At 36.5% G+C, this 12,038-nt stretch overlaps 1 protein-coding gene across 1 annotated transcript in view; it reads left to right on the plus strand.

Annotated features, from left to right (window-relative positions):
• Positions 1-12,038, plus strand: part of dab1a (DAB adaptor protein 1a) — a 125,226-nt gene that overhangs the window by 89,902 nt on the left and 23,286 nt on the right. The window contains 5 exon segments of the mRNA XM_056764317.1: positions 3,351-3,482; positions 4,505-4,624; positions 5,936-5,974; positions 7,701-7,763; positions 11,708-11,761. Coding sequence (XP_056620295.1) covers positions 3,351-3,482; positions 4,505-4,624; positions 5,936-5,974; positions 7,701-7,763; positions 11,708-11,761 — 408 coding nt within the window.

Below are 12,038 nucleotides of genomic sequence, written 5' to 3' on the forward strand. Positions count from 1 at the left end.
TTGCCCTCTCCTCACAGCAGCATCCTCAGATAAGCACACACACACCCATCACCAGAGTTGGACACATCCCTAGTCACTAAAACCTCATTATGAGCTCTGTTTGTACATTGTCATTAAGTTGTATTTGGCATGCCTCAGGGAGTGATTAAATGGCAAAGCCTTTCTGTTTTTGTTTTAGTATTTTTGCTTTAATATGAGTAAATAACCTTCACCATGTGCCTTTGTATCATATGGGCCATAGTTTGGCTTTGTTTCAGAACCTACTGAGCAGCCTAGTCTTCCACCTTACCCATAGGCAAGAATCTTTCTTCTTTCTAACAAAACCTTGTCAGTGAATAAAAAGTGTTTTTTCCCTATATTTCACGATAAAGTGTTAGCATGATGTCTTAATGCCTTTGCCTTAAGCCACATTTCTAAACCTGCAGGATGAGTTTGGGATGTGACAATCTGTTAGATTGATAAGAAGAAGGTTCAGAAATCCTGTTTGAAAGTAGTCATAGTTTTTGCCTTTGTGTTTAAAGTGCCAAGAAAATGACACGGCTCACATTTGAGTGTATTTTAAAATTAATTTTTAATTCATTACCATACAAACTGGAATTGCCTTCTTTACAAAGGATACATGCAATCTTTCTTAGATTTTGGGCAAAGCAAGATATCAAGAAGGTAGCACCATTAAGAACAAATAAGACGTTTTGAAACAGCCTTGTGGTTCCAAATACAAAAAAATATGCTGTCCAGGTAGTATTTACACAAATCTTAGAAGTGTGATGCTTGTTGTCTCATCATGATAACAGAGTCATTATTAATGCAATAGGGCGGTCTCTGAGGCTATAGAGTTGGTGTGATCATCCAAAGTAAAAGAAAGGATGCAGCATTTACCAGAAGTTTTTATATGTATATGTGGTCCTAGTAAACCCTAAAGTGTGAGGACCAAATGGTTTGTCCCCATGAAGAAAACAGCTAATAAATCAAACTAAATGGTAACACTTCAGTATAGGGGTTAATTCTCACTATTAACTAGTTGTTATTAGCATGCATATTATTGGCATATTGGCTGTTTATTAGTACTTATAAAGCACATATCCTGTATGACCATACTCTACATCACTGATCGTACCCTACCCAATCCCTAAACCTAATAACTACCTTACTTACTATTAATAATCCACAAGAGTTTATTGGGGAAAATGTCATAGTTAATGGTTTGATAATAGCGAGAATTGCCCCCTATATTGAAGTGTGACCAAACCATTATGTCTATGGAAAGTCCCCAAAATACAATGAAACCAAAATTTGAGGGGAATTGCATCTAAAAACTCTCTAAAATCTAAAAGCACTCGAAAGATTAAAGCTTGCAATCGGCGTTTCATTTTGTATTACAAACAGCATTTCTAAAAAATGAAGCAATTCATTTGCTGGGAAACCAATCTTTTTCTTTCAAGTTAATATAATAGAAAATTTTCCAATCATGAAACCGTTTTTGCCGAAAAATAACGTGAAATGATTTTGCGTTGGAATGAACAGTCCAAACAAAACAATTTAGAATGAATTTCAATGCTACTTCGGAGTAAGAGACTGTCTAGGATGGAACGTATGTATATTAAGCTTGCTGGGCTAAAAAGCTACATGCTAAAATATTGTGATTATAAACAGTTCTTTGCATGTTAGCATGCTTCACCGCATCCTGTTAAGGAAAATCTTTTTGGGAAAGCCAGAGCACACATCTGAACAATTTTTGTCATATTATTTAAAAGATTGTAGGTAATGTTATTAATATGCAGATAGCATTAACCAACAGAGATAACAAGAACTTCTGTAACAGTTTACTAGACTACTCCCTAACATGCTTTTGGCCCTCACAAACCGATAGTCCCGCCCCAAACTCACTACATTGGATAAGCCTTTGTAACTATGTTAGCCTTGTCAGGATGTTCTAAAAGTGCTGCAGTGCTTAAACTTAATGTAAATTAACAAATGTCTTATTAACCAAACAGTATAATAAGAAAGTAGTTGAACATGAAATTACACACTTCACCGTAACTATCACTGCTACTTTGAGTTTGTCACTCGTCAACGCTGTAGGGAATGAATAATTGAATATCGCCGTACTGTTGCAAAATCAACGTTCATCGTCCTCAGTTGATCAACGTCAAATGTGCATTCATTACATTTGTGTGGGCACACGGCACGATAGTTTGCTAACGAAAGCTGCTAACTTGATTCAAAACTTTTTCAACAAAGAAAACCTCCATCACAAAGTTTGTTTAACACATAACTGACAACACTTCATATTTTAGCTGGGAAAATAGCACCTCGCAGTCAGATGGGTTGTCATAAGATGTCATCCGCTCTCGAGTTAACTGCCTAGCCCGTGGGGGTGCGTCTCTCCGTCCCCCCGAGCTTGCAGCTTGTGTATTGTGTTAGTGATGTTTTAATGACTCCAGATGAAGTGGGTGGTGAGGGGAAGATTGCCACTTGCAGTAGATTTCAGCAGATGATTGCTCTTCAGCGGCGGGAGGCCGACACTAGAGCTGAGCCCTCGTGATTCAGACATCCGCATGGAGGACGACTCCATCTGAGCTCTTGACCTGTTTCTGCCCTCCGATCGCCTCTCTAGGTTAATGCCTCCCTTCATGTAAATATCCATTCAGCCATTTTTGAAGGACTTGGGTGTTGAGTTCTATTAATTTAAATAGAAGTTTAGTGTGAACTGTCCCAAAGTCCCATCTTGAAGCAATTACTGACCAATCCGACCAATTTGACCACTTTATGAGCACATTTCAGTGAAGAATGTTCTGTGAAGCACTTCTGAGTAGGCATAAAATAAGCTAATTCTGTCTTCCAAGACCAAGTCCTATCTACTTGAAAGGAGGAAGACCGGACTCTTTATCACTCACAAGGTCACAATAAACATATTTCAGATAAAAAAAATGTTGATACTTTCTTAAATTTTATTTACACAAAAAAACACGTCTGCTCCATTCCGGTCAAGCTAGAGAGCCCCTCTCCCACAGGATCGTCAGCATGTAGCGATTAATGATGGGGTCTTTTTACAGGAAGGTGGCACTTCCGGGGCCAGAACAACCACAATGAGTGTTGAATTTTGGCCATTCGTAATAATTAAACTGCAGCATCTTGTTAATATACATTTCTTTGGTATGCAACAGTAAGAGCTAAGGAAACAGTGTTAAATATTACGTTTGAGAATGCTTCAACAAGGGGTGTTTAAACTAGTTTTTGGTTGCAATCTGCAATGAATCTTTAGTAATTGCAAAAGTTTTTGTTCACCAATAGTTTGGGATTATATATGCTTTTTGTTAAAATCTGAATTTACTCTGGTTTATCCACAGGTTCTTCAGCACCACCATGCCGTCCATGAGATTTCCTACATCGCTAAGGATATCACAGACCACCGAGCCTTTGGTTATGTTTGTGGAAAAGAGGGAAACCATCGGTTTGTGGCCATCAAAACTGCTCAGTCTGTAAGTATAGAATAGTTAGAGTAGAAATATGGGCCAGGTGTGTGATTTGTCGAAACATATGCATACATTGTAGTTTGCCACACCCCTTTTTCACCTCCTACCCCTTCTCAATCCACCGTTTATACTGTATTAGATCATGACACTGTTTCTGCCTTGTGTTCATTGTCTCGTGGTTGTCTCTCTCTGCCCCTGTGATGCTGTTTTTTTGTTATTGCATTGCTCTGGTCTGCAGTGCTGTGGTGCAGTGGTTGTTGTTTAATCGATTTCCATAGTGGGTCGATGAGTATGTGTTGTCCTCTCTTCCTCCACATTCAGTGGCTCTGTGGATCTGAGCTACAGGTGACCTGGAGTTCTGCATCGCAGGAGGATTAAGGAATGGCCCACAACCTCTTTCCACACTGTTTTATTTCCCATATTCACACCAACTGTGACTTTAGTACTTGTTATTAATTTTCCTAAATTCCTACGGTTTTTTCAAGGATAAAGGCAAGCTTGCCAGTTGTTAAAGAACCCCATAGGATTAAAAAAAAAATCTTTGTATTTACAAAGTTCCTATAAGACATTGGTATTACCATGATAACATCTCCAAACGTATTGTAGTACCAATTTTGTTTTTGTATGTTATATATATATTTTTTTTTCTATCTTGCAACCACATGACCGTTCATATTGCCTTTCCCTGTGGTGTGAACAGTCGTAAAAATTCGTATTATTTTAAATGACAAACATTCACTTCACATTTTCCCTCCACGCACCTTTAACATCGAGCTTTTATGGGAACTTCAAAGACTGAAGTTTGATCTGACCCAGCCTTATCAAATGAAAAGCACTGTCACCCCTTACCTGCTAGATTTAAGATGAGTCGAAGCAAAGGGTCAAGAGATTCCTGTTCATTTTGAAATACTGAATCTCTCGAATGCTTAATGTAATGTACAAGCCATACTGTTGCCACATTTTCTCCATTTCTCTTCCTCTTAGTCTCTCTGTAATTATCTCGTCTTTCTCTCCGTCTGCATTCCCAGGCTGAACCAGTGATCCTCGACCTCCGCGACCTTTTCCAGTTGATTTATGAGATTAAGCAGAGGGAAGAGATCGAGAAAAAGGCTCAGAAGGACAAGCAGTGCGAACAAGCCGTTTATCAGGTAACGCGCTCGCACAGAAACCTTCACACTCGGATAATCACGAAATCCCAGAGAGAATATACAATTTCGAACACGACTTTATTGCGCTGTCATAAATACACCGCCGTTCACTTCAGAAGCCGAAACCATAAACAGCAACAAACAAAACTGATGAAATATAGAATACAAAAGCATGAAAATATAGAAAAGAAAGGAATTTCCGAGAGGGGATATTTATTATTTATCTCAGAGCATAACATGATTAGGTTCACACGCACTGTGCTGTTTTTCTTTCCTTTACGGTTGTTGTGTGCCGCATCATACAATATGACCCCAGGGGGATCTTGGGTTAAAGAAATCTTAAAATAAATCCTTTGGTCTTTGGTAAAGACTTGAATTTTTACAAACCCAATCAAGCCGTTGCATTCAAAGTAAGTGTTTCGCCAGGAAAAGTTTGTCAAGGCTGGACGAAAGTGGAATTTGTGGAGAGCTTATTACTGAGAGCAAATATGAAGCCATTTTTAAAGCATAGTAATCATATCCACAATGCACATATTAAAGGGATAGTTCACTCAAAAAAGAAAATTTTGTCATCCTTTACTCATTCTCATGTTGTTCCAAATCTGTATGAATCTCTTTGTTCCATTGAACACCCAAATAGATTTGTAAAATAATTAAAAAACCAAACCACTCTGGGGCACCATTGACTACCATAGGAGTTTTGTTTCCTACAATGGAGGTGAACAGTGCCTCAGAACTGTTCAGTTACAAACATTCTTCCAACTAACTTCATTTGAGACCAGAGAAACAATACAATGTATACCGGTTTAAAACAAGTTGAGTCTAAATCAATGATGACAGAATTTTCATTTTTGCGAGAAATGTCCCTTAACACTGCATCTAAAAACAGACATTCGTTATCAAAATGAAACAAATCTGTGAAGTCAGTTAGAAGTCATTAAATGACCTAAAAAAGACTTCCAGTGTGTGATTAATTTGTCTCAGACAGTGAAAGTACGGCACTAAGTCATTCGGTTGCATTTGGCCTAGCGCAGATCTTTTCATTTTTCTATCTTTCTTTCTCTCTCTCTCTCTCTCTCTCTCTCTCTCTCTCTGTTCAATACCAGGATTCACATCTGCGATATGATTTTCCTCACATTCCTCAACTGTGACTAAATCCCTATAGCCTACCTGTTGTTATTGCTAGCAGTCAAAATGTGCTTTTTCTCTGTGTTTTTCAACAAATGAGAAAACAAATCTACTCCTCTTACGTTTTCCTTCCTCTATATCTGCTTTACTCCAATCACCCGCTCCGTCCAATCATACCCGCAGACCATTCTGGAGGAGGACGTGGAAGATCCCGTGTATCAGGTAACGCTTTGAAACAAACCATTAATCATTGTGTCTGCTTGATCGCGCGCTGTCAAATTAGTCTCGCACTGTCACGATAAACAGGACTCCCTACTCAGTAATGTGCCTTTAATCTCATTTACAGAAATAAATAATTCCCCTCCATTTTCTTTGCTCTTTCTTCACTCCTCCTGAATTAATAGATCTTGTTATTTCATCACTTTTATGTATAAATAAACAGTAAATCATTGCTGTAATGGGTTGTTAACCTTTTGGTTTTCTAAATTGGGTATGTTTTGGAAAAACTGACGTGCAGTTTTTGTCCTGGGAGCCTCCATATAGTTTGTACTGAAAACAGACAGCTTTAACACATCCCATTTGGGCTGCGTGTGTGTGTGTGTGCGGCGTGTGTGTTTACGTGCCTTGCATTGCCTTTCTGTATTGTCCATTGTGCGCCGTATAGCAAATAATAGGAATCTAAGCAATTTACAATTCAAGTGCCTTTCACGGTACATTCAGAGAATATGTATACTTAATCTATTGAATGTGTCAGATGTCTAATAGTTTACAGACTTACAGGAATTTATGGGCCGGAAATCTTCTGAATGTCGATTAGTCAGTAGCTACAAAGTAATGGAGAAATGAGAAAAACTGCTCCGAGGTATATCAGTTGTACACTCCATGCTAAAGAATCAATCATTACTTCCAGTATGGCGTCGACCTGATAAGCATTATCAATTTGTTGTTAAGAGTACTAGAAAGGAGAAGAATTAGCCAATGACTACAACAGTGATACAAAATGAATTAGCCTATGGTGACGTTTTATTTGTAAATTGAAAAGACCAAAGCCATCAGTTCTAAAGTCAGCAAAATTAGCGACAATTGTACCATTAGCATCACCATGGTCTAGAATTGAGAGGAAATAGCGATAAGCTAAAAGCCGCTTGCTATCTTGTCTTTGTGTGGTTCTTGCATTATGCAGGAATATATCACAGATATGGAGGTGAAAGGGTCTCACGTTCCATTAACAGTTCCTAAGCTTAGTGGCCAGCTTCCAACGTTAAAGCAGTTATTAATGCTAACATCCCTACTTAAACCAGCCAAAGCTAGCTGATCTCCCAGTAAGCTGGTCTTCAGTTGGTTTAGTGCTGCTTTGACCAAGTGTGACCAAAACCTACTAAAACAATCTTTGGACTGTTTAATATGTTTTCAACCCAGAGATGAACGTCCCTTATTAAAAAACATGAAGGGCTCAGGCTGTGATTTATTCCTCCGTAATGTTGTAAAATTTATACCATCGTCCTTTTAGCAGGTACAGAAACAGGGGCATAAATCAACATATAAAATGGTAATCATGAAATTTTGAAGGCAGGAATATATGCATGAGACACAGTTCAGAAAAGCCTCTCACAATTCTGCCGCCTTGGATGTTTTTACTTGTTACTATGCATTGTAAGCTGTCACGAGTGTAGAGAGTGAATTTTCTCTTTTAAAACTGGTATAGCAAGATAAATTCAAGCTTTGCTAGGCAAGTGCATGTAGTCAAGGGTCAAGATGAGGGTCAAGACAGTAACCATGATACAATATTTTTCAGTGGAAAAGCTGGTCGCTGTCCCTTACTGCTTTGCTCTTGGGGCCGGACCAAAGTTGATTCTGTGTGATCAATCAGTCTACTTCCTTGTCTTCCTTTTTCCTGTCCCCTTTTTTACCTTTACCTTTTTATCTTTCTCTGCTGCCGATGTTATAGTACATTGTATTTGAGGCGGGACATGAGCCCATCCGTGACCAATCAGAGGAGAGCATATATCAGGTACACAAACAAATCCCTCCCCTTGTGTGCTTAATGGTGACTTTTAAGTGATGATAGCTTGAATTAATGAAATGGAAATGTAAGTGGTAAGGTAGGCAAACAGCTACAGTGTGTTCTCAAATAATTTAGTTTCGAGGTAAGATTTTAAACAAGAACCAAGTTTAAAAATAAAATGTAAATAAATGTGTAGATACACACATGGGCCATTCTACAGAATTTGTGCAAACTGCCGTCCCACATAAAAAAAACACATTTAAAAAGCATTCAGGTATTCAAATCTTTGTTAGTTACTAAGATTCTTCTATTATCTATTGAATCCCACAATAATACTTATAATATCAGTCGGAATAATATATATAAAATAATTATTTGATGGGTACTTTCAATTGGGAGATGGGTGTCCCGAACCTAAATCTCTAAATTTCAATTTATGGAATTGTTTTGATGTTTTATTTTTTAAATATTTTATTCTAAACTGATTAAACTTTATGCAAAAAAAATGTGTCCCGCATTTTCATGACACTACTTAAACATTGTATGTTTAAGTCTATTGGCTGTGACTGACATACAATTAAGGACTATTCACTTTTTTTGGGCGTTATTCCACAAAATTTAGTTTTTAATCTGTGCACATCTATTGAAAACTGTGCTTACTAACCATGTGCAGATAAGCATCTTTGAGCTAGGCTCAAAAGTATTCAAAAATTGTCACTACCGAAACAATGATACCAATGAATGGTAGTGACAATTTTTGAATACATTTGAGCCTAGCTCAAAGATGCTTATCTGCACATGGTTAGCAAGCACAGTTAATCCTTTGTTAGGGGAAATAAACAAAACTCAGTAGAGTTATGCAAATCATTAGTTTTTTTATATGTTTTAGTAATGATAGTATGTGAGCTGTATTTTTCTATCAGATATTCAATATGAAAATTAACTGCACAATTACTAGAAATGTGTACCTTTGTTATTAAACAATTTACATACATAAAACATTTCTGGGAAGAAAAAAAAATTCAATTTGTTTCCAGCTCTGGTTTTGCACCAATTCTTTAGAATATGGACATACATATAAATTTAGTTCACATACAGTACCGGTCAAAAGTTTTTAAATATATGCATGAAATGTTTCTCATTACATTAAAAAAAATTGACCTAAAAGTGTCTGAAATTATTTTCATACGCAAAAATATACTTTGTTTATTCTTTACAAATTATTTAATTACTTATTAATAATGTTTTTAAAATGTATGACTTTGACTGAATAATGAAGAAAGACCGAAATAAGAAAGATGGAAACTACTTCAATACAGTTTAAAAAAATCTCATGGTGAAACCTCAAAAAGTTGCTTGATAAAATGTAATGTTTTATTTTTATTTATTTATTAGTTAAAACATAATTCCCACAATCCCCTTTGTTTTATTTTAAATGTTTAGTTTAATTCCAAAATCTGGAAAAAAATTAATGAGTAGATTTTTGACTGATCCTGTATATTTAATCCATTTAAAAGATGTCCATACTAAATTTCAAGGGGGATTCCACCTGTCCACCAAACACAAACATTTAAAGATTTTTTTCTACAATGCCCTTCTCAAAATCCTCGAAAAGAGAACTGTTCAGTGGTTCAGGGACTTTAAAATAGTTGCTTTCCACTACACAGGATAATGAGTCCGTTTGATAAATCTATGCATCAGTTAAAGGAGTATTTAACCTTCAGAATGAAAATTCTGTCATAATTTACTCGCCCTCTTGTCATTTCAAACCTGTATGGCTTTCTTTCTTCTGCAGAACACGAAAGAAGATATTAAGAAAAATGTTTAACAGAACAGCACAACCCCCCATTCACTTCTAGCAAACAATGCAAATGAATGGAGGCTATTAACAACATTCTTCAAAATAACTTATTTTGCGTTCTATAAAAGAAAGAAAGTCATAAGTTTGAAATGAGAAGAGGGCAAGTAAATGATGACAGAAATTTCAATTTGAAGGTGCACTACTCCTTTAAAGCCATCAGGGATCTACAATCAGGTTTTAATAATAATCAACCAATTGAGAGTCTCTGAATGAATTTCCATTCTTCTTTTAATAACACTTAAGAACAAGCCCAGGTTTTGATGGGAATGGAACTGACAGCTGTGCTGTGTAGCTGCCAAAGTCCCACCTGCGAATTAGAACAGAGGGCTATGCCAAGCCACACTAATTCAGCGTGACGGCCCTTTCAAAGATTCACACCCAGCAATGTTTCGTGTTCCGAACGCCATGACCATGACAACAGCAGGTGTTGTATCCTCAGGTGCAGTTTTGTTTTGTCACTTGTTACTTAAGTCAAAAGAGACACAATAAACACGTCAGTAAGAGACTTTCCCTCACTGTGTTTAAAGCTTGAAACACCATCAGGGAATGAATTTTACCCTCGAAGCATTCAACAGCTCTTGAGAGTTATCCTGACACTTCACAAACTTTCACTTGTTGGTGACATCAGGACCGACATCGCAAACCTAAGAAGATGAAAGAGTCATCTGCTCGCTCTCACATCATTAAAACCCAGATCTGCGAAACACTTTTTATCAATATTAAACGAATAGATTGGCTGAGTCAATATATAATATAAATCAATATAATCTGAAGAACCCTTTGTCTCCACAAAGAACTTTTTGTAAAACAGAAAGTTTATGCAGATGTTAAAGGTTCTTTATGAAACCACTAAGACAAAAATAGGTTCTTCCATGGCATTGCGAAGCACCTTTATTTTTAAGAGTGTGTATGTGTTCTCTTCTTGGCTTCTAAAAAAACAAATATTCTTATTTCATGGGTGTACACAATTTTATGTTCACAAAATCCAGTCAAGAAGGAGAAATTCCCCTCTACCTAAATACGAGCCTCCAGCTGCTGTAGTGAAAGCAAGTAGCAAATCATAGTTTATGACTGTGATGAAAAAGAAAAATGATAGGTACTTTAAGCAGAAAGCACACAAGCCTTTTGATATTTCAAATATTAGCTGATATAAGTTAAATAAATTGATATTATACTAAAAAACTGTATAATGCATCGTTGTGCACGATTTTCTTGCAAAATAACCAATATGAGTAGCAAACACAATGTATGAAAGGAATCCTTGACCTCCTGTGGTCTGTCATGCCGTGGTCTTTAGGAATTTTTCTGTTTTGAGACTAAGCATCAGGTCTCTCGTTTGCCCTTTCTCTAAATTAAATCGTATGAATGATTAATAATTGTCGTTTCTTTGTGATCTTTGAGCGAAAGAAATAGAACGATCACTTCAAGTATTCGATCAAGTAAAAACACAGGACAGGATCAATCAGTCTCTCTTAGGAAGAGGGGAATTAGGAACAATGGCAAATTAGAGAGAAAAGACTTGACAATAACAGACAAAGAAAGGATAGGCCTCTTAACCAACCTTATAATTTGTGGAGGGAAATGCATTAGAGTACCCAATGACTAAGATAAATTGAAAAAAGGTAAAAAAAATCAAAATTTTTAAATGCTTCAATAATAAAATAAAGAAATAACCCCAGAAAACATTTTATACATATATAAAAGCAAATAATAAATATCAAATAAAACAATAAATATTTTATTAAAAAATAGTTTTAAAAATAAAACTATAACAAGATTTACTCATGCAAAATGTAAATATCTATATAAACAGTATATAGATAGATATTCTTTCATTTCTGTTTACTCTTTCTTTTAACATTAACATTATTAATTTCAACATAATATTATGGCTTTATTGATATTACGTTTCTATATTAATTTTATTTTTTAAAATCTGAATTTAAACAGCACATTTTACACATATCTTTAATTTATTATCTTCAGGAAGCCTCTGCATACATGTAACATCTAATATCTGCTGAAATCTGAACTAACGGTAATCTGTCATGTCAACTGTGCATTTGGCTGGGCTCGCTGTCCACACCAGGTCCCCACCAGCCAACAAAAGGAGGGAGTTTATGACGTCCCAAAGCGACATCCAGTGAGTGGACCTGTGTGTGTTTATGTGACTGTCCTTGGCCTCTTTATGGCAAACCTTTCAGCAAACACAAGCATGCCCCGCTCTCTGTCTTGAAGTTCTGTGTGGGGTCTAATAGCACCCATTCCCTGGCTTTCAAACTGTGTTTTTTGTTGTTTGGCTGGTTGTGTATATGTGTGATGTGATATGTGTTTGTGTTTTTATGGCTGGTCATTTACTTGTGAGAATCTAGTGTGTTGTTCATGGGGTTCCATGATTGGTTGGTTTTGCATGTTGTACG

Source organism: Triplophysa dalaica, chromosome 13 (assembly GCF_015846415.1).
Source record: "Triplophysa dalaica isolate WHDGS20190420 chromosome 13, ASM1584641v1, whole genome shotgun sequence".
NCBI classification, from domain to species: Eukaryota; Metazoa; Chordata; class Actinopteri; order Cypriniformes; family Nemacheilidae; genus Triplophysa; species Triplophysa dalaica.